Genomic DNA, 24,331 nt, shown 5'->3' with positions numbered 1-24,331 from the left:
ATAATATAAAATATGAAAAGAAGTTCTTTTCAAATATAGGGACATCCAAAGCGCTTTGGCTCTTCCCTTTTTACGTGGAGCAGAAAAAAGGAGAAAAGGGGAAGGAAAGGATTAAAGGAAGAATAAAAAGAAAGGTAAGATAAGTAAGGAGTAAGAAAAGTGGAATAAAGGGAGAAACGATTGGAATTTCGACTATCTTTCTGGTCATTATCTAGAATTAAAGATTTTGCTCGCGCTCACAGAGACTGTTGAGTGAGATAAATACGTGATATGTTCGATAGGATAACAAGAGGCTTGATAATCCAGTGTTCAAGTCAATATGCACAAATTATTCTTCTCGCGATTAGAGTTTTCATTATTTGTTGTAGCGAGATACGCATCCTGCATGTTCATTACAAAAAAGAGGCTAGATTTCAACAATTTTCAGCTCGCTTTTTTACTTTTCATGGTTACAAGTGCATAGAACGTCCAGTTATAATATCTAAATATTGAAATTGTCAACTTGCGCTGTTGTACTTCGAGCTTATCTTATCATCATAATGAGTCACTGCAAGTAGTCTGTCATAGGTTCCTTTTCACGTCAGTATATTAAAAAAAAAATTAGCCCCTCTCTTTGCGCTTGATTGTTGTGAAACTGGCCAAAAACTTCCTGTCAGCCTTTGGCTCTTTGCCCCAAAGTGTTTATTTGCCCCACTTGATCACCGCTAGTTTGAAAATCTCGGTGCAGTATAACTAAACATAATCTCGCAAAGAAGGCACAAATTTCTGTTATTAAGTCGACTTGATATTTTTTTTTGTCAGCGGGAAAACAAACTTGTTTTTGTTGGTGAAAAATAACCTATGTCGCTCCATCGACTTGTTGTTAATCTATTCTACGGTTAGATGAATATCCTTGTAAGTAAAATATGGAAATTAACCTAGACATGTCAAGAAAAAATATATCGATAAGTCGCCAAGTCCATGACACTTATGCCGGCATGGACATTCACAAAAAAACAAAAATAGCTTGATTGAGAGATATCCGTCATAGGGCAGACAACAGCAACAAATAAAATCAATATATACAGCTATAATAATTTCTGTACACTTTATTTGAGTTTATTAAGATACATGCATTAATCCCGACAATACTTTACGGAAATAGTCAAACATTTCGGTTACATGTTGCATAATGATGAATGCATGTCAACTGAAGAGAGCCGATAAAAAACAGGAATTTCGCTACATGTTGCATTAGAGGAGGAAAAAAATACATCAATATCACAGGAACAGGATTCTTTAAAAGGTTAACTGATAAACCTTTTTAAAGGCACGGTGTCAGTGTCACCTTGAATATGCTTTGGATTTGAACAGCTCGAATCTTGAACTAATCAACTGTCATGTATTAATTACCCACAATACAATGCTTTCATCTTTATTAGTGTATACTATATACAAAACATTCATACGGCAAATAAACTTCCTTAGATTATATGAGTTACATTATACAGTACATTTTCCAAGTATTTTGTTTTATGACAGAAACAAGCGTCCGTCGTAATGTTCATTCCAAATTCATATACTACCAAAAGTTATATAATCGTATCAAGCAATATACGGAGAGTAATATTCTTTTATATATATTTCATAACTGATATAAATTGTTATAAATTTTGTAATTGCTCTATGACGAAATCCCTCCCTAAACGTAAACAATACCAAAATTGCACGTTGAAAAAAGGGATATTGCGGAGAATAGAAGAGAATACAAGTGTGGGTGAGTGTGTGTCTGTGTGCGTTTGACAGAGAGAGAGAGAGAGAGGGGGGGGGGGGAGCGAGGGGGGGGGGGGGCTGGGAAGTGAGAGGGAGGGGGAGAAATAGATAGAGAGGAGGGGGGGGGGTGGGTTGTCTACACCTGGAACTCTGCATAATAACAGATGGATAGGTTACAATTAACAGAATACAATGAATTACTTTTTTGCACCGTCTTTTCAAATAGTGTTACTCACTTATACTTGAAGCATGCATAACGAAAAGTAGTTAAAATTAAAAATGGGCTAAATAAGCTATACAATTTATTAATGAGTGTCAGTCATCACATATAATTGTGATTGACGTGATAAAAAAAGATAACAACAGTAAATCAACAAGTCCGTGGATGTATCAGCAACCAGGCCAAGAGGGGGAGAACTAGTAGACAGAGGATACTCTTCGATGAATTCACGCTTGCAGCTGAATCATGTGAATGGAGAGAAGAAATAAAATCAAAGAAGATAACAAATAAGAAAACATTCATACATTTTATTTTATCTGCTTTCACTTATAGAAATGATTCTTCAAATTCGATTTGTCCTTGCAACAGCATGCAAAATGAATTAAAAATAAAATGAAGGGATAATTTCAATTTTTCCACATTCCACTCAATTTGATTTCATTTTATTCATTTGCATATTCGTTTCATTGAACGAAATACAAGTGAGCTGTATAAGGTTAAAAATACAAAAAACAAATCATGTACATACAAAATGAAAAAGGCCCTGATAACTCTCTTATGAAATATAATCCTATTGGATGATTTTTGAATCCTTTTATTTCAAAGATAAATCTTAACAAAAAAAAAAAAAACCCACCAAAACCAATCCTTGGGGAAAGCATCCGTAGACTATATATATATATATAGTATATAATGTATGTTAAGTTCAATTTGATTTCGAATATAATACCTGGGGCCCGTTTCATAAAGGACTTGCAACTGTTGCAACTTTGCCATTATGGCAACTACCATGGTAACAGGGCTCAGCAGCCAATCAAAATCAAGGTTTCCATGGTGGTTGCCAAAATGGCAAAGCTACAACAGTTGCAAATTCTTTATGAAACGGGCCCCTGGGGTTGGAAAGGGTAGCGGGGGGGGGGGGGGGGGGGTGGGGAGGGGGAGTCTCATTACCTGCATTGGAAGTGGGCCATCCGATCACCTCTCCGTTTTCTGCATTCGTTCGTTCTAGCCATTCCATGAGAGGCTGGAAATATTCCAAGATGGCGTCTGCTTTCATCTCGCGTTGACCAGTGAGGGCCTCCATTGCATCCGGCCATGGCTTGCTCCTTCCCATCGCTAGCATGTTACTTCATGTAGATGACAAGGGCAAATTGATTATCAGTTCACTGTTAAAAACTTGTTACATGATCAAATAATTTCTGTATAATTTATAAATCATTCAATCAACAACTCGATCAATCAATCAATCGATCAATCAATCAATCAATCAATCAATCAATCAATCAATCAATCAACCAACCAACCAACTAACCAACCAACCAACCAATCAATCAATCAGTCAGTCAGTCAATCAATCAATCAGTCAATCAATCAATCAATCAATCAACAACTCGATCAATCAATCAATCAATCAATCAATTAATCAATCAATAATTCAATCAATCAGTCAATCAATCATTCAATCAATCAATCAGTCAATCAATCAATTAATTAATCAATCAATCAGTCAATCAATCAATCAATCAATCAACCAATCAATTATTAAATCAACCAACCAACTAAACAATCAATCATTAATCTATAAATCAACACCAACCTATCAATCAATCAATCAGGCATGCAATCAATAACTTTATTCCGTCATCAGTGGTCTGATCAATTGTTTAACCAGTCAACGATAGATCAGACAGTCAATCAATGTTATCACAATGTTATCAATCACTCGATCGGGCACCCAACCAATCACTCGGTCAGCTCAACCAAACAATCAATCAATCGATCAATCATTCACTCAATCTCAATTTTTCAAAGAAAAGCAGAGTAAATAGAAGAAAAAAGGGAATCAGGAGGTCCAAGTGAAAGGAGCAAAAAAGAGAGATGAGTATCAAGGGGGGGGGGGGCTGGGTCCTGTATCTTTATTATTATTATAATTGAGATCAAAATGACGTCACATAAGTGCCCCCCCCCCCTCCACATCAAAATAATATACCATGCACTGCCACTTAAATATTCATCATAATCTCATCACAGACTCGTAGAAACTATAATAGGATAACTATGCCACTTTGATAACTTACCCGAGTTTCTGTCCAGCTTCTTTAGAATTGTAGAAGTCACATGTATGAAGAGGGCCAGTGTGATTTGCCACGTGACAAAGACTTTGGTAAAACTGAAACTGGAGGATCGTGCGAATGAAGTACCTATATGGATTTAATTATTATTTTGGTCAATTATTACAGATATTCTGAATATATTAGCATAATATCTATAGTCAATCCTGACCTACACAAACTTTCTAAGATTCCTTCCATTCAGACTAAGACATTTCAATCATCATTGAAATAAATGAATAATCATTGTCTTGGATTTTAGCTGTCCATTTTGCTTGTATTTTTTTTATTTGTAAGGAAATTAAAGAATGTGCATTTTATAAAGACATATCCTAACTTACTTTGATCATGTTAATGTTGACTGTGTGCTATTCTAAAGATGTGAAATATCTTTTTTAAATAGAATGGAAGACTTCTGTTAAATACCTCCCAGATAAAGGGAAATGGGAATATTATGATTTATACGATTTCATATAGCATTCTAACTCACCCGATAAAAGGATAATCAATAATAATATGATTGATCGTTCCTGGGTCGAAATCATCGTCGGAACGTTCAACTGGTGCATCTACGCCTGTGAGATCGTTTCTGGATCGGTGATAAAGAATTAAAAAAATGCGATATCGTCATCATGCACGCATTGATCAGGCATACAGATAAAACAATAACTACAGCGATGACGATACAAGAAATCATGTCTTATTCCGACCCTCGTCTTTGAATCTGAGGGTCGTGGGTATTTATTATATTAGTAAGGCATATCATTATCTACGTATATTATTACAAGCTTTACTTTATAATTTCCAACGTTACTCTTCCCCCTTTCCGATGCGTTGTGCTAATTAAGCAGTCAAGTGCCTTGTTTTGCTGATAATTCAGTGAAAGTATGTTGTATGTTCAAGTCAATACATTATTTCATTTGAAAATGGACAACAATTCTGCGTTTCTTGGTATGTTCCTAATTATGTTTGAAAAAAAAAGTGATATTGAAGAAAAAGCTAGCTCAATACAGTGAATAACTTGACTTGACCTGCCACATATCACCTATGATAAGTTGTCCAAAGGGAATTATGAGATTTTGATTCAGCTCGAAAAGGCTCATCCTATAAGCTTTTAAAAGATATGAAATTTGTTCAATTATATAAAACCCTCTAAACTACTTAATTGTAGAAGAAATTCAGTGTTCAATAAGGAGAAAACAAGATTTGAAGTTTGGGTTCACTCAAGCATGAGATCTTCACACTGTGGATGTATTGAGACTGTTCGATTTCAGCGAGACTCCCAAGCAGCCCGGGAAAATGGTGTTAAAGAAACTCTTACAATTTAACATCATGAAAAAGAAGAATTATTCTTTCAGATCAGCTATTTTTCACTTTCTTAAGACCAAATTAATTTGTTTGGCTATGGACAGCGAACCTTTCCTGGCGACTTATGGTTGGTTTTGGGATAGCTGGTCAAAAATGTTGATGATCACCTGAGTTTCCACCAAGGTCCCATAGAGTTGTCGACATCGTATTCTCCCCTCATCAGGTTCCATCTCCACTGCGACAACGCGAGACTGAATGGCAAAGTCGCGATGGACGCCAAACTCGTCCTGAGAAGAAAGTTTATATCGGTTTCTGCGGCAAGAAAAGAAAACAGTACCCCTTCGAGAGATTACAGCTGATTGAGCACTAAGTGGCGGATCGGGGGGGGGGGGGGGTAGGGGTAAAACGTCTAATCCCCTTGGTCTCCCTAAAAAGGAAGAGGGGGTGGAACTTAAACACAAAACAACACTTTTCTGGAGACTAAATGCCCTTCATTTAGTGATGACATTTTGTGCTGGGGCCGGGGGCTTCAGAAAAACCGTACACTTACCCATGTCCCCTTCATCTAAACCCTCAAACAGCCCTATTTCCTGGAGGTGCTTTGGTGTCGATACGGACAGTGCCATGACTTCCCCGATGGCCTCATGGAAAGCACCATTGGCTCCATCTCTGAGTGGTAGAGGCTGATCCTTGTACTGGAGGTAGTACTGGATGTGACCCATCTCATGATGTGCGATCATGAAGTGATGCATAGTGATCTCCGTACACATCAAGATCCTGCATTGAGAAGACATGAGGAGCAGAAAAGAGGCCGAATAATACTTTATCTGCGATCTCTTGGTTCGGATGTGGGTTCAAAATCTCTCAATTTAACTGCATCTTTACCCATTTTGATTCTGTCAAATTCTTGCCATACTATTTTATAGTGCCAAGGTCTAGGTACCTCTATCACCAGCTAAATAACGAATGGAAATTGTAAAACACCATCATCTAGGTGATCATTACTTAAAGCCAATATCATTAAAAAGGACAGTGTCATTACCTGAAGTCATCCATATAGAAAAAGTCCCAAGCTGAGGGGTGGCAGGTTACTTCTCGTCCATCTGAGGGTCGAGTGAACCTCGAGTTTTCCCAGAATTTTTCATTCACAGGAATCAAGCCCAGCGAAGTGAAGAATTCATTGGCCGTATGGAAAATATGCGTAGCATTGTAACCCTGCAATTTGAAAAATTATCCTTGAATAGATTTTCAGTTTGCTCCAGTTTGCTCCAGGAGATACATTCAGTGCATGAATATTTCTTTGTCAATGTTGTTGTGATCTAAAACACTTCTTGGAAACGTTTTATTTCAGAGTCCGCGTGCAGATGACTTTAGGGACGTATTTTGTACCCTTTTTTATATCCATTGGCGAAACTTGAAAATCGAATATGAAACTTCTAAACGAAATTCGATTTTATATCTGAGTGTGCTACGCTGTTTACACGTCATTATCAGGAAAAAAGCGAATTCAGTGTGAACTGATTGCTTTCTTTACCATGCACATTTGTTTATCATAAATAAAAGTTGTCCAATTCATTTTGATATCGTTGATTTATATCCCACCGCTGCCATCATATTGATTGATTCGGGTCAGAGTTGATAGTAAGAAGTTTTTGCAATGTGATGCACAACAGATTCAAGAAAACAGTAAATGTATTGTCAAATGCCCTTCTTGAAAAAAAGCTCCCAAGAAGTCTTTGTCGAAATTGGTGAATTGGAACAGCAGTTTCGTCCTGACTCTCAGTGCACAAACGACACATTTGCAATTTTCCGACAGCTCCGAAATCTAGGACACTAACTGCTGTTCTGGTTCTCCAATCATCGACAAAGACCCCCAAAGCTGTTCTTTGTCATTTAACGGACACTTTCATATTTACTCTTCAATCCGTTCTGCGTCGCGGTGCGAAAACTTATTAATATTTTCAACCTAGACGGATACGGCGATAGCATAATGTACCCACGGGTGATAAACAGGAGTATATGCGAATATTCCATTCTGTTGGTTGACTTCAAACATGTAAAATACTCGAAATTGTATTGGACAAATCGGTTACCGTATTCCTAACATTGATGAAAGTAGGTTGAGAGGTGGCATATGGCACAGAATCGTATGTGAGTGTGTGGGTGTTTATGCGTGGGGTGATTATGGGGAAAGAGTAATGATGTATAAATGTACATACACCCACATCCTCCCTCACACACACACACACCCTCACACACATATATATATGTTGTTTTTACCTGCGCGTTTCGATGGTTTCCATGACTACCATAATCATGAGTGCATCTACCATTTCAATATCTTGTCACTGTGAGCTTTGTTCCCCTGACGAAGACGTGAGGTTTACGCCCGGGGGGGCCACTTCCATTGACGAGTGGATACCATGCGCGACCACGGGGTCTTGAAAAGCACCCTAAACACGTATTTTCCATATTCTGAAAATGCACCCCTTAACAAGTATTGGCGTGTGAAACCCTACCCTTAACAAGTATTGGAAACAAATACTATTGGCAAGTATTCCCAGAACTGAGCCCCTAAACAAGTACAGCGATGTATTTTCCATATTCTGAAAATGCACCCCTTAACAAGAATTGGAAACAAAACGATACTCTTAGCAAGTATTCCCTATTTTATTGTTATGTCACGCGTCCGTCGGTCGTCGGTTTTACCTTTAGACACCATTATTTTGGTTTAGTACGGCCCCACCTTCCACACCTCGCGCAAATCGGACTCTAAACACGTAGTGTTGGGGCAAAAAGGACATCCTTTATAAAACATTTTGATTTTGTTTTATCATCCCCGCACATTTGACCCTAAACACGTATATTTTTCCTAGCGAAATAGATACCCTTTTTTCAATATTTTTGTGTTTTTGACACCCTTATCACGTTACGTACGTAACGTGCCCTATCTTGAAAAAGACATCCTTTTTACGTGTTTTTTTGGTCGCGCATGGTATCCACTCGTCAATGTAAGTGGCCCCCCCGGGGGTTTACGTCGAAAATTTGGACTTGGAAATAAACTTTGTTGGAACTACAATGTATAAGCTCTTTGTATCTTTTATATATATATATATATATATATAATAAACACAAGTTCACAAGGTTGACTGGAGGTTCATCAAATTTAATTGCAACTCTGAGTTTCACGCAACCTACGTGAGGTGCGATCTTCAGGCAACTGATAAAACATTTCAATACCATTGAACAATGCATGTCGCGATCGCGCGAAGCGCGTTACACCAAACACGCACATACTGGGCGCAGGAAACTAGGTAACCAGTGCGCGCTGAGGTTTTTATAATTTGAATGTTTTTCAAATAATCGATACTCCGCGATTAATCGATAATTAGATGAGATGCCATAGAATTGATAATAATGAAAGTGAAAATGAAAATTATGTCTATAAAGGCTGCATCACTAGTATTGGTGATGTCACTGCATTATACGATGTGCGTGCATGGTGATTACGGAAGATTGTCTTTGAAATTGCATAACTTGAACTTGTTTTGGTGGCGGCATTTCGAAACGAGTTCTGGGCGTTTGTTCAGCAGTGACTGCTTATCAGCGTTCATAATGAGAAGTTTTTCGGTGAGGCACAGGTCACATCTCTTTGTCTCGTTGGAGTATGCTTGCGCATGGCTGGCGATGGACCACTTGATGGTATACGTCGTGTCGCATCGTTTCAGGTCCCAGATGAACTTCGACAGTTCCGTGCTGTTCTGGTACCGTTCGTGTCGGAAGGATTGGAGGTGGTTATAGTATCTGGACTTGAAGGGGGGCTCCGTGAGGCCAATGTAGGTCATCCTCTTGTCTGGGGTTGTTACTTCCGCGTTGTAGATGACGTTGGTAGCCAAGCAATTCCCTTGGAGAGGGCAGAGGTCTTTTTTCCGGCAGTTGCACGTTTTGCTGTTTGACTTATTGTCTACCTTCAGGGCTTGCTTGTTGTGAGTTTTGATGATGCTGGCGACGTTCGGCATGCAGCTGTAACTCACTTTGAGCGTGTTTCTATTGAAGATGCGATTGAGTTTGGATTTCTTTGGGAAGTGTTTGTCGACCAGCTTTAAGAAGATGCAGCCGATATTGGTTGATACGTTCTTGCTGAATGGTGGGTTGAACCAGATGATATTACGCTGCCTGTTTTTTCTTTTCCGTCTTGGTTGGTCATTCGTGTAGGACAGGCTATCAGCGTATCCACTGGATCTCAGGGCGTTGTCATACATTGGAGCGGCTTTCTTGAAGGTCTCTTCATCACAGGAGATATTTGACACTCGTCTGCTTACGGAAGCTGGTAGGTTCTTGATGATTGATGGTGGATGGTTGGATTGTTTGTGAACGTACATGGGTTGGTCATTTGGCTTCCGGTACGGGTAGAACTTGCCGTTGTTCAAGTTGAGAGTGACGTCGAGGAAGTTCACGATCTTGAGGTTACAGCTGATGGTGATTTTGAGGCCGAGCTGCTGGCTACCAACGTCATCTACTGTCGAAGTTCATCTGGGACCTGAAACGATGCGACACGACGTATACCATCAAGTGGTCCATCGCCAGCCATGCGCAAGCATACTCCAACGAGCACTGGCGTAAATCCGTGTTGATGGGTGGGGGGGGGGGATGACTGAAATATTTTGGCATTTTTTGCAATCATGTTTTTAGATATGCAAGGAATTGTCATTGATATGTCCACAGTGGCGTACCGTGGGTCACGGCATTGGGGGGGGGGGGCACCAGCAATTTTTTTAAATCACTGAGTGAGTGCGCTAGTGAGCGCGCTCAGTTGCCAGTTATACTGACCTAATAGAGACAACTTAAGGACAATGTCATTAAACGGATATGTATCTCACTGATCAAATAATGCGAGCGCGAAGCGCGAGCTGAATTTTTTTCATATTCACACCTAAAAAGGGACATTATAATCAAATTTGTGTAATTATGATAGGTACCTGTCTGGCTAAACGATGCGAGCGCGAAGCGCGAGCTGAAAATTTAGATAATTCAGACCTGAAGTGGGGCATTCTAAGGTTTCTTTGTAGGAATTAACTAGGACCCTACGTATTTCATTAACCAAATGATGCGAGCGCGAAGCGCGAGCTGAAATTTTTTGATATTCAGATCAGAAGAAGGGACATTTTAAGGACTGATTTGGGGAATTCATGAAGAGCAGACATATCTCACCAATCCACTAATGCGAACGTAATCACGGACAGGAAATGTTTCATATATACGAAGACCTTAACATGGGGCAATCACTTTTTGAGACATGAAAAAGAAGCATATATGTCACTACATAAAACAATGATATTAAACTCAAGTGCTAGGAAATATATTTGGTTTGTATTGACTTGTAAACGGGATGTTTTAGTACAACAGGATTATATATCTCGTTAAACAGACAGTGGGAGCACCAGGAACAATGAAGACGTAGGCCCTGGGCAAATCATAAAGTTATGATAAAAATGTTTCTTATGTAATGTAACATAACATAATTATAATATAATATAATATTATAATGAATAATATTTTCTTCTTTCACTATGTTTCTCTTCCTTTCTCCCTCTTTTCTCCTTTTCCCCCTTTCTCCGTTTTTTTTTGGTCAGCCGATGGGGGGGGGGGGGATGTGCCCCCCATGTCCCCCGTAGTTACGCCACTGTATGTCCATATGGCAAATACCCCTCCAATATTATTATCTTTTTTACCCCATGATGGTTTAATGGTTTTATTAGAGATTACATTCATATTTTTTTGACATTCCATCTTAATCCCTTCCAAAGACCCTAACATTGATGAATTGGAAGAAACGGGGGTTTCTCTTCAATGTTATAATAAGGACATAGGTATTTCGTTTGGAAATGGTAAACTGGCTCTTTATTTGCATTTTATGATTCAATAATATTGTTTTATTTGTTAAGCGGTATTTTAGGAAGAATATTCACCAATAAAACAATTATCTCTTGTGATTATTTTTTCATTTCTTTCGTAAAAAGTGGGGGGGATGTTTGTACAGGCCATCCCCCCCTCCTCGAAAAGTGGGGGGGATATATCCCCCCATCCCCCCCGGGATTTACGCCAGTGCCAACGAGACAAAGAGATGTGACCTGTGCCTCACCGAAAAACTTCTCATTATTAACGCTGATAAGCAGTCACTGCTGAACAAACGCACAGAACTCGTTTCGAAATGCCGCCACCAAAACAAGTTCAAGTTATGCAATTTCAAAGACAATCTTCCGTAATCACCATGCACGCACATCGTATAATGCAGTGACATCACCAATACTAGTGATGCAGCCTTTATAGACATAATTTTCATTTTCACTTTCATTATTATCAATTCTATGGCATCTCATCTAATTATCGATTAATCGCGGAGTATCGATTATTTGAAAAACATTCAAATTATAAAAACCTCAGCGCGCACTGGTTACCTAGTTTCCTGCGCCCAGTATGTGCGTGTTTGGTGTAACGCGCTTCGCGCGATCGCGACATGCATTGTTCAATGGTATTGAAATGTTTTATCAGTTGCCTGAAGATCGCACCTCACGTAGGTTGCGTGAAACTCAGAGTTGCAATTAAATTTGATGAACCTCCAGTCAACCTTGTGAACTTGTGTTTATTATTCAAAGCTCTTCCTGTAAAGGACATCGAGCACTCTATACAAGGATAGTATTCCCGAAGTATATATATATATATATATATATATATATATATATATATATATATATATATTGTGTGTGGGTATGTGTGTGTGTTTATCAGCCAATTAGAGATATTACATACCTTTTCCACCATAGCCTCGGTTACATCTACACTTGGGCGATCCGGGTAGGGTACAACCATGGGATACATCTTGTCCCAGAAACGACCCCACATATCACCTAAAAATGAAAATAAAAAATACAAATGAACTAGTACCCATTTGATATCGAATAAGACACTACAAAAGTTAGGTCAACACAATCACAAATAAGTTGTTCAGCTCAAACTTCATGTTACACCTACAAAGAAATAGAATAAATTGTTGATAGTCATGATAAAATGATCTTTGAAAATATGTTTACTCTGATCTCTCATTGCCACTCTTTACCCGCTTGATAATGAATACATATAGGCTACAACAAGCTGAGCATCATAGCATTATTTTAAGGGCCTTGAAAAAAAAGTTTGGTAGATATATATATATATTGTAAAGAAATGGATGAAGAGAACAATGGTAGGCGTAGCTTAAATCAAGGTTCCCCAGAGCTATCTACCCTTTGGAAAAATTGGTGATGCCGAAAAAATGTCTCTGTCGGGAATCGAACCCGGACCCCAGCTTTGAACGCCGGTGCCTTAACCACTAGACCACAGAGACGGGTTAGTGGCTAGGGCGACCCCGATCCGATTGACCGTCAGATAGACAGATTTTCGACACTATTCCAATTATAATTTCCTTCGTCGGGTGAAGGTGGGTTTTGAACAATGACAAGCCGCCATGCCTCATGTACATGTATAACTTCACACATTTTATATATATATATATATATATATATATATATATATATATTTATATATTAATATTGTGAATGTCATCAACATAATTATTATCATCACTTTCATTAAATCTAAACCCTTCTACAGATCCTTCTCTAGACCCATCGAATTTTATTTAAATTATTTTCCACAATAACATCACACAATATACATAGTTGATTATCGCATTGTAGAATAATATTCATAAATGCAATTCAAATGACATATGTCTCATGACTTCATGACTAAGTTATACAGCAAAACGAACAAACTCCGGAATTTTAGAGGAAAACCGACGTACCAAGAACGTTAGCAGGAAGATGCCCTCCATTCACATCGATATTGTCACCGAACACCCCATGAAGCCTTCTCCTCACATATGCATGAAGTTGCTTGTAAAGAGGCAAGATGTCATTGTACATCTCATAAACCTTTTCTTCGATGTCATCACCGTACTCGGCCCTCCAATAATGACCTTGGTCCTCGTACCCTAAGGCGTGGTTAGTGAGTAAACATGTTAGTTGGTTCATTGAACTCTATAACCTAACTTTTGCCTTTAAAGTATATTTAAGCGTTTCCCATCTGAATTGACACTCGGTCAACGGCATACATCTGGAATAGTTATACATACCCGAGTTGATAATCACGGGTACTTGTCTGGGCAAATTATACTTATGTGAAAAAACTTAATATGCACATTCTTTCACTCTTTGTCATCTTATCTGGCTTATCACAGTTTGTCTGCTTTAAACTAAACAAATTCCGTCTAACATCCACTTGGTCTAATTGCACTAAGGCTATATTTTGAATAACCGTTTTACGACCTAGATTTTTATTTGACAAAGCCTAGTATAGACCATGGACCTACTAGCAAACTAGTAGGTCCATGTATAGACGAAGTGGACATTCTGCCATTTGGGCATCAGACTTAATGACAGACCATGGACCTACTACAAATTAGACCAAGTGAATATGAGACCATATAGTTAGTCCAAATTGGGTTAGCCATGGTAGTGTTGGACCAATAAGAGTCCATCAGTAATTAGATCGGATGTATTCAACCCAATATATGGTGTATTGTAATTAAGATTTTAGGGGGTAAAAGATGCAACACAAACCCCAAACACAGAAAACGGAAGAACTGAACAAATGAATAATTTCAAGCATCAATACTTTCTTTCTCATTAATTGATCACGACATTCTGAACATGCACAAATATTCCGAGCATTGCCCTTCACCTATGAGGAAACAATGCATCCCGCTGGCTATTTAAAAGAAAAAAAATATGCCACATCCCACCGCTGCCACCAAAAATGCGAGTCTAACTTGCAACATGTGTGTAAGGATGCTCGGTTACTTGGTGTGTGTTTGAGAGTGGTGTATTGTGTGTGTGCGAGGGTGTGGGTGTGTGTGTGTGCATGAGGACATACATGTGTTGGTAACAGGGAAGTTGGAGACAAACATTCATGTTGGATGTCTGTGCAATCGCGACTTCCTTTGCTTCATTTAACAATTTTCTCTCTGATGCAATCTGTCGAAATATTATTTCTTACCGCTTGCCCTCGCCCCTTGGTTGGCAAGTGTGACGTATTTTGTGTAGAGGGGTTTATTGGGTATTCCCACTGCATCGCGGAAACCTTTCCATGCCCATAATCTCTCTTCCCAGTCTCTTGACGAAGCCAAGATGGACTCGAGACCTATTACAATGAGGAAAGAAGGGAAGAAAGGAGAAAGAGGGGTAAGAGTTACGTAAGCAGAAGATGGTAAAGATATATAAAAAAAAGGTGAGGGGAAGAAAGAAGGGGCAAACATGATGCAGAATTATTCCTTTCCTTTTCTTTCTTTGTTTTTCCCTTTTTTTTTATTTGTCCTGAAAATTATTCTGGAAAGGAGGGGGAGGGCCCATGGCCCCAATTCCCCTATTTTTACGCCATATTTTTTATACATGCATTTAAATACTGGGTTGACAACATCGGTGTTTTTGCAATGTATTATTACCATTAACCACACACACACAAATTGAAGATGCTGAATGATTCAGAAGTATTCACGTTTCAAATCGATTCCCCCCTAACTCTTTACCATGATATGATAACCTCCCGGGGGAGAGGGGGGGGGGGGGGTTACAGCCCATACCCGGAAAATTGTCCATACCATTATTTTTCCTGAGCAAGCCTATACTTGTCTCCCCATCTTCTTCAAGGGCAAATCGTTGAGGTACCGAGGGAGATGTCTTCCCGGAGGAGTTCAGGCGCGGATAAACTGGGGGGGGGGGCGTAAAATGTCGCGATGACTTTTTTTGGGGGGAGGTGGGCCTTGTCCATCTTTTGGGAGACGAAATGGTCTTCATTTTGTACTGATAACCCTTTTCTTTGTTGTTTACTCTTTCGGAAGTAATTAGCACCCTTAAAACTCCGACTCTGAAGTTGTCCCAGTGAACTTTACCCGATACTCACCAGGATCTAAATAGAGACAGTACGAATCATTGTCGGGCTTGCATATCTTGGTCGTACTGAAATTGTCAGTTAGTTTTGCCATAATTCCATCATACTGTTAAAGCAAATATAACAACAATTATGAAGGAATGGATGTACAGATACAGTACACTTTTAAACAGGCCTGCATGGGCTCCGACGTAACGCAAAGGTAAGCGATTAACCGCTAATTTGAAAGACGGATTCTGATTGGTTCCTAGTCAGTCTACGCATATAACGGCGATCCTGATAGGCCAATTCATTTAGCGATTATTCGCTAATCTTTGTGCTACGGGGCCAGGTCAAAATAATCTGTCAACTGGTGAACATTATCACATCGATAAAATTGTTCAACCAAAATTATCGTAGATTCTAACCAATTTTGTTAATTTAGCCATTTTTTGTCGGACATATTCATCACAATTGCTATTTTAAACCAATCCATTTTCAAGAGTGTTTTGGGTTTAAAGAATATACGAAAACTGTTATAAAAATAGTCCCAAAACCAATAATAGTTCAAACTCATCGAAGCTAGGGGGCTCTTTGCCTGCTGTTGAAAAATTTGATGCTAAAATTAAGGCATGAATGATAAACTATTACATACTTTTTCATAAACATGATTTTGGCTCTAAAGATGGCCCCAATGAGATTTGAAGTTGACTTCAACTTTAAACGGAACATGAATACAGGTCACTTTGGCCAATAAAAATAGTATGGAAACAAATATTGAACAAGGGCAGCGGTCAGTCTAGTATTCTTTTAATAGAAAAGAAGGCAATTAAATATTTAAGTTTGAAAGTACTGAAAAGTCAATCAATCTGGTTAATTTCTACATTTCAAATTCCATCAATCTTTTCCCTTGTGGCTTCCACTGGTTAACCATTCCAATGTGAAACAGATTGCCAGCTGTTGACTTATGAATGCTAAAAATGCTTGATGAATGTTAGTTAAAGGGTGCCTCAGGAGATGGTTCGTATAGGCTCCACTATACACTTTACTACCGCTACCCTCCGCTCCACCATTGCAGTCATGGTGTCCACCAAACCTATGTTCGGATAGGTGGAGCGGAGGGTAGCGGTATAGTAGTGAAGTGTAGTGGAGCCTAAACGAACCATCGCCTGAGGTAGTTAAAGGGGAGCATAATGAGAAAGAAAAGAATACAGTCATGAAAAATAAAAAAAATGAAACGTCCAATGAATTCAAACTGAAATGGAACCAATGGAACGAAATGCATATAAATAGTTTCGCCAAAACTCAGCTGTCACCGATTACTGTGTTTCCTTTAGAAGGGGAAGTTCGTGTAGGGTCCATGGTGTATCAAACTGTTTTCACAGTTGCTGACAATGATCCATCCCCTCCAAAGAAATGATTTTAAAGGAAAATGAAATCTAAGGCAGAAAAAGAACACGCGAAAAGTATATTTTAATAAGAATAAAAGCTCGGCTCATTTTCTTTGATGACATGAGATTTTTCAATGAAAATTGTAATAAAATACAACAAAAGACATATACAGTGCGTCCCACAAAAAACGAAACCGAGATTTATCGATGATTTACCAAAATTTAATCACAAATACAATAGACAAATGACCTACCATTGTAAAGCTTAGAATCTACTCTTTCATCTGAAATTACTTAGATTATTTCTCATTTACGCATGAGTGAGCAAAAACAATTTGAAGAGGGGATACCAAAAAGTCATTTGGCGGGCTGTATCTGGGTTTAAAAAAGAAAACCACATTTCTAAGAAGTTCAATATCTGCTCTTTAATTTGATACCTCAATTACAGAAAATGGTCAAGAAATAAGAAAGTTCTGGTTATTTGAAATAAGGCTTGAATTTCAATAATTTCATAAAATGAAGAGGTTTTACAGGCTAGCGTTCAAATTGACTCGACACTCCGTTTTGTTGACGATCATGAAGTCTTTTGTTAACCATGCGATATCTTCTGTGGGAAACCGGCGAAAACACGTTTATTTAATGAAATTATGGAAATACAAGCATTGTTTCGAGGGAACGTAACTTTTTTACTTCTTGACCATTTTTTGTGATTAAGGTATCAAATTAAAGAGCAGATATTGAACTTTATAGGCATGTGATTTTCTTTTTAAAATTCAGATACCCCCCGCCAAATGAGTTTTTGGTATCCTTTCTTCAAATTGTTTTTGCTCACTCATGCGTGAATGAGGAATAATCTAAGTAATATCAGATGAAAGAGGAGATTCTAAGCTTTACATTGGTAGGTCATTTGTCTATTGTATTTGTGATTAAGTTATGATAAATCATCGCTAAATCTCGGTTTCGTTTTTTCTGGGACGCACTGTATATACATATAAATATATGATATATAATATATATATTATAAATATATATATATATATTTCATTATTAATGCATGGTTCACAAATAATAAGAAGATGATCCGCGCGTATCTCACCTGAAATACTAAAATCACATTCCCCGAATGCGAGATAGGCCAATGAAAACCTAAATTACATCCAAAACATTGTTGAGTCTAAGTAAGACACACCTTGGCGGTGTTTCCTTTGTAACTATCTGATTTTACCCTTCTGCTAAGTTCCCATACTCGATAGGACCCGATCAAGATATTATCAGGGCTCGCCAGTTCAGTTCTTCAGCAGGTAATCGGGCCATTTTACTGTGATCGGCGCCAGTCGGTCCAGTTCGGCATGTGATCGGGCTCAATCTAATACTATCGGCGCCAATCAGACCACTTCAGCTGGTGATCGGGTCATCTGCTATGATCGACACCATTTTACCTTTACCGACATCGCTCTAACCATGCACCTCGAATATTTCGAAAATGTCTTAATAATTCTAGAAGGGAGCCACACTGCAAAGACATCGGTGTAAAGAACACCATGCTGCCTGTTGAATAATTAAATTATTATCTCGAGATTCAAGAAACCCCGTCTCCACCATGCCACCATCGCAAGAAGAGCGATTCCTGCTCGAGCGAAGCATCGATGCATTATAGTCTGACGCCGTGAATAAATAATCCCGAGTGCGTCTGCACCTACGAATTAGCGCGATAATTCGTAAAATAGCGCGCCATTTTGCAAATAATCCCAAGTTGACTTGGGATTGCAATCTCGAGATTAATCCTACGAACTAGCGCGATGATTGCGTCTCCATTGCAAATAATCTCGAGATTGTTCAGATCGGGATAATTTGCCGGATCAGAAATAGCGCGCTCATTTGAAAACTAGGGATGGTGCAGACGGCCCTAATTATTCTTATTAAGGTAAATTGACGTCTGCCTAAAATATCTTGATCGGGCTTTATCGAGCTGGTCAGTCTCAGCCTGGAAACAATGAAGTGGTGATTTACGCAGATCATCTTATAATGCCTCTTCCAGTGGCGTACAGATTGAGGTGGGGGAGAGGGCAAGACACGACCAAGAAAAAAAAGAGGAAATGAAAGACAGAAGTGTGAAATATGGTATCATTTTCTGAGTATTTTGTCAAAATCTATCACAAATATTGGATTTTTGTAATAAAAAACGTCGAAATGTTTGCTCGCTCGCAACCTTTTATAAATTTTGCCCGATACGTCAGATCTTGCCCCTCAAATGTGTTGACTCATTACGTCACTGACCTCTTCGATGGTTTCGTTGTCGAGTGCAGCTATACCGATGTCACGAATGAACTTGAACTGGCGTTGGACCTCGGCGGGGAAATCAGCAACGACGTTGTCGAATTCCTTGGCCTTAATTGCCGATCGTTTGTCAAATAGAGCCAACTTGAGCGATGCCTCAGCCTGAAAATACAAAAAAGGTCATTATTTTATCCTCGGCGGAATGTACGTCTTTTAAACTTTTCTTTTAAAGTGTATTGTGTTTGTATTATCTCACTTTTCTTTTTTTTTTAACTAGGAAAAAGCTCCCTGGGTTTGATCTGAATACCTGACAATTAATAGTCGAAAGGCCTAAAAATTACTTTGCGATACACGATTTTTATTATAATTCACCTTGAAACTAATATTCATTCCGCAATATCTTCTCTCGGCTAACTGAAAAGGCGTTATCTATACCCTCGTTAAAATTATGATATTACCCCTATTACATGTAGGCCTACACTTATGTTACTATAATAATTACTCGCAAATCATGCAAATTGGAATGACCACAATGACAGAGCATTGCATTGTCCATTATGACATAGAAATATATAGTGAGTGGCAGGATACGTATTCGAAAGTGAGAGAGAGGGGGGAGGGGGGCTGGGGGAGAGAGGGGTGAGGTTGGGGTTAGAGAATGAGGGGTGAAAATGAGTTAGGAGAAGAAAATAATCTCACATTTTTCTCTGCATTCTCATCCGTTATATTAGCCTCGTAATCCCACATCACTCCGTAAGCGGTAGAGAGGGCAAGTGACCCTTCCTCATTGTACACACGAAGAAACTCCTGAGCATCTTCGAGGGTCGTACTAAGAGTTTGTCGGACTGGTCTCCTATTGATGATCCTGCTGTTCCCCTCGAAATCGGTCTCGATGGAGAAACAAAGATGAACTGTCCCTAGGAAACAGATCGTCCAAAATATATGACCCATATTAAAGCAAGAACTTCCTTTTATCCGAGACATCATACACTTTTTCGTTATGACTCTCTTAATTGAAGCAACTCCTATGCTATACCGTTCCTTTTTAACACACCGACAGAAGTAAACTCGGTAACTGTTTGTGAACTCATGAACAGCCGCGTCGCCCCATGACAGCTTCGGAAGCTTGGAGGGGGCGGAGCCAAGATTTTCCAAAGCGGGAGTCGGGGAGGGGGTATTTCGTTCAGAAACGTATTTTGTTCAGAAACATACATACAAAATAAAATAAAACTGCTCTGATGTTATACGTCAATCTAATCCCAAGATGTACAAAGTTGACAGTGAGAAGTCCTGTTATTGGTGCCATTTTAAACTTGGACCGACGTATATTTATTTATTTATTCATATATTCATATTCCACAAATTCTCAAAGCACATTTCATAATAATCATTTACAGTAGAATATACATCGTCTGCATATGCAGTTTTGAAACGTACCAATAAAATGAAAAAAGGTGGAGGGGTTTACTAAAAAGCAAAGCTTGTAAGCTGTAGACCCCCTATCGAAATTATATAAGGGTAATATGATATGAATATAGCAAAATTATCAGCCAAATTCTATAAATTAATATAGATATAAACACTGTAACACGAATGTGTATACACTATATACAAAATTATATATTAACTTTAAAATATTCAACTCTACCGTGGATATGATTAAATCAGTATGAAGAAATGTTTTGATGAGTAATTTAAATCGATTCAGAGTAGATGCCTCTTTTATTACTCTGTCTAAAGAATTCCAGTCTTTGGGTCCTGTGAAAAATATAGTTTTGCTCGAAAATACTGTTCTTGTTTTGGGTAAGTGATAGTCATTTGACTGTCTGGTATTATGAATGCAAGGTATTATTACTCATAAATTTATTTTGTAGGACATAGGTATACACTATTTCTATCTATAGCTGATACATGAAATGGAATAGTTGTAAGCGGTACAAGTCAATGACGTTAAGGATACGTTTTTGACGAAACAATTCATCCGTATGAGCTCTAAAGGGCATATTACATATTATCCTCAGTACTTTTGTCTGAAGTAGAAATATTTTGTTGAGTCTCGTTTGAGAGGCATTTCCCCATGCCAGAATCCCATAATTAAGATACGGTAGAATTAATGCACAATACAACATGGATGGCGTCTGTGCTGGAAGAACATTTTTAAGTTTGTTGATGACTCCAATATTTCTTGCAACAGTTTTGCAAATATTGCTGATATGAGCATTCCACGTAAGTTTGTTATCAATAGTAAGACCTAAAAATATAGGATGGGTCAGAGCGAAGTCATACTTTATTGCTCGGCATTAACCTATTGGATGAGAAAATAGCCATCTCTTAATTGTCGTTATCACCTTTCCTTTCCCCTTCCCAAGATTAATATTTCACTCAGAACGTTTATTGCCGAGTATTTAGGAGAGGCAGGGAGGCCGGGTTCTCCTTTGCCCCCTATAACGTGTACTTCATCTGTTCAGTTGACATGTGTTTATGATGATTATTATCTTGGCGAGAGGAATGACAATCGAATTTCCTAAACACGTCACGCGGGCCATGAACATGGCGACTTTGCTATTGAAATACATTTTACTTTGATTACAAATTTGTATTGCAAGCCACCTATAACATGTTAACTATAGCATGATATCACGGTGGTGGTATATAGATGGATCCAGGGGTGGGGCGGAGCGAACAAGAGCCCCTTATAGAAGAGTAATAGACGAATTATAAGCATGATAAGGAGAGGAAGAAAACGGGAAAGGCAAGGAGAGAGAAAAGGGAAAAGGAAAATAAATGAAGAAAATAAGTAAGTTTTGGCAAATGGTAAAACTTTCAGGTCACTAAATCTAAATAAAAATCCGCTCTCGCTTCGCGCTCAACTAACTGCATAAAATTATCTTGTTCATGAGGATAACACACAGTTAAAGAAAGGTAGCATTCTACGGTGTGAGTAAAAAAAAACTTGTCACCTCACAAATCCCCATTTTACATGTTTAAGGAAAAAATATGTCATGAACAAAATCATGTATGGCCTGAAAGAGAATCTTCTCCCAAATAATGTAATACCATATTTATGTGGTTTGTACCGTCTTCATGCTTGGATAATCAGTAGGTATAAGCCAGTTCGTAGTTCCTTTCTGCGCATGATCAAAAGATTCTACGCATGATCAGAGGAAGGTCATTTTGTACTAAAGTGACATGGTGGTTTAAAATCTAATGAGATAAGCATCAACTTTGATGTCTTAATTATTCATATATTCTTTTGAATTGTGGTTTTCATTTACATCCACAAAAAACAACAATGCATCCACGAACGACTGGTATTTCACAGTTTGCCAAGTACATCGTGCAACATGCTATATGATATGCATTCAAAGTAGGAATGCAACAAATACCTTCATAAAGTGTTCATTGGTGTGCTATTCTAGTCACCTGGGGGGCGTTTCATGAAAGGACTTGTCGGACGTTTTATCCGACAAGTCCTGTTTTATCCGACAGTTACCATAGTAACAGTGCCTCACAGCCAATCAAAATCAAGGAAAGACTCAGATCTGACAACTTGTCGGATGAAAATGTTGATGAAACGCTCCCCCGGTCTATTCAATTTCTTCATCCTGCTATGTAAGGCAAGCTTACGTATTATCTTGCTTTGAAATCTGCCTATCATAATGAAAGAAATGAAAGGTCATTTGACCAAAATTGTCAAGAAGTAACTACGAACTGGTCTATTCTTTGCGCCAAAGTGAGGCATGACTGCAATATTATTCATGAATCCTGTGGGGCGTTTCATGAAAGGACTTGTCGGACGTTTTATCCGACAGTTACCATATAATCCTACATAATCCTACAAGGGTTGCATTACAATCCATCGCAAAACAAATTTTCAATAATTAACATAATAATTGTCCAATAAACACTTTTTAGTATCAATTCTAAAGTTAATTTCATTGAAAAGGGATTTGCAAATATGTTTACTAACTCATGTAAGATTATGATCATCGACATCTGGATTCATTCATTGCAGCCATGTCTTACTTCGGCGTAAATTCGAACTTTACATCATAGAAGATTATACCTCCTGATTATCCAAGCATTGCAAGGAATTATCCAAGCATTAACACATACCTCATTGATATGGTATTACATTATTTGGGAGAAAATACTCTTTCAGGCCATATATGATAATAATGTTTTCATTACATATCTTTTCTTTAAATAGGAGATTTGTGAGGTGTATTTTTTTTTACTCACTCGGGTACATAAGCTAGATCCTCTTAATTGCAGAGCATGACTTGTATTGACTCGATTAAAAAGACCAGGACATAACTATAGATGGCGTAATTTCTTTTAGATGCTCACGTCACCCAACGAATTGTAAACGATATAGTATTGTATTTCTGTGACATGCATCTCTGATCTTTTTCTAGACATATGGACGCACACCACTAACGGGATACGGCAATTTTGGGATTCCCCTTCAGACCCGTCCGTTAAAATGACGTAATGGTTAGAAAAATATTCATATAAAATCAACAGTGCATATCTGAAAAGTTTTTTTTCATCTGGGCATACAGAGGGATTACTACTGGATCTGTTCAGTCCTGCATGGGAGAGCAATAATTTGTCAATGCTGGATTTTATGGGAACTAAAACCATGTGAGCACTGTGACTGCAACCATGGAGGTATAGACCTACATGCTGCAACCAAGTGTGCATGTAGTCTGGATTTGAGCCCCTAGCTGTAGCGCGAAAAAATGCTGAAAACCCCCTTTTCATATTTTTAGCGTTTGAAGGATATTGGATGAACTACCAAATGATTAAGGTGTGGATGGTGTCATTATTAAGACTTATTTTTGGCGATGTTTTCAAATCTCATTTTTAACACATGAGTCTATGAGGAAATAGTTAGTTGTGTGTGCCCATACTAGGTCCATGCCACTGGACCTCTAGGAAGAAGAGAGCCATTATATCAATGGCTCTGAATAGAGTGATCCATCCGAATATTTTTATTTGCATGTTTATATATTTATATTTAATCTAATATCTTGTGAAATGTATTTCATTGTGATTTTTATACGGTAAATAAAACCAAACCAAACCACTGATCTGAACCAGTGGTTCACGCTAACAGACTGGCTGCTATGGTAAGGGGCCCCCTTTTCTTGATGGAGATAAATTATGTTGAAGATACTTTTTAAGGATGTTTACAACTGGGGCCTACATGATTAGCGGCCACAAATTTTTTCATGAAATGCAGAAATAAACAAATAATACACACTAATAAGCACAATAAGAAATCAAATAGATAATAATAT

At 38.3% G+C, this 24,331-nt stretch overlaps 1 protein-coding gene across 2 annotated transcripts; it reads right to left on the bottom strand.

Moving 5' to 3' along the window:
• Nucleotides 1–1,076: 1,076 nt before the first annotated feature.
• On the bottom strand, nucleotides 1,077–23,330 carry LOC129274312 (angiotensin-converting enzyme-like). Of its 2 annotated transcripts, XM_064108787.1 has the most exons (14): nucleotides 23,268–23,330; nucleotides 19,725–19,942; nucleotides 19,026–19,187; nucleotides 15,391–15,484; nucleotides 14,488–14,631; nucleotides 13,235–13,423; nucleotides 12,202–12,299; nucleotides 6,434–6,606; nucleotides 5,942–6,168; nucleotides 5,559–5,703; nucleotides 4,574–4,672; nucleotides 4,051–4,173; nucleotides 2,924–3,099; nucleotides 1,077–2,211 (listed from the first exon to the last, which is right to left on the bottom strand). In XM_064108787.1, the coding sequence occupies exons 1-14, from the start codon at nucleotides 23,275–23,277 to the stop codon at nucleotides 2,123–2,125; spliced, it is 1,947 nt and encodes a 648-aa protein (XP_063964857.1). In that variant the 5' UTR covers nucleotides 23,278–23,330; the 3' UTR covers nucleotides 1,077–2,122. The 2 variants fall into 2 exon arrangements, with proteins under 2 accessions (XP_063964857.1, XP_054767120.2); XM_054911145.2 differs by lacking the exon at nucleotides 23,268–23,330 and having other exon boundaries at nucleotides 19,725–20,083.
• Nucleotides 23,331–24,331: the final 1,001 nt, after the last annotated feature.

This window comes from Lytechinus pictus, chromosome 13 (assembly GCF_037042905.1).
Source record: "Lytechinus pictus isolate F3 Inbred chromosome 13, Lp3.0, whole genome shotgun sequence".
NCBI lineage: Eukaryota > Metazoa > Echinodermata > Echinoidea > Temnopleuroida > Toxopneustidae > Lytechinus > Lytechinus pictus.
This window is presented reverse-complemented; position numbering and strand designations above follow the sequence as displayed.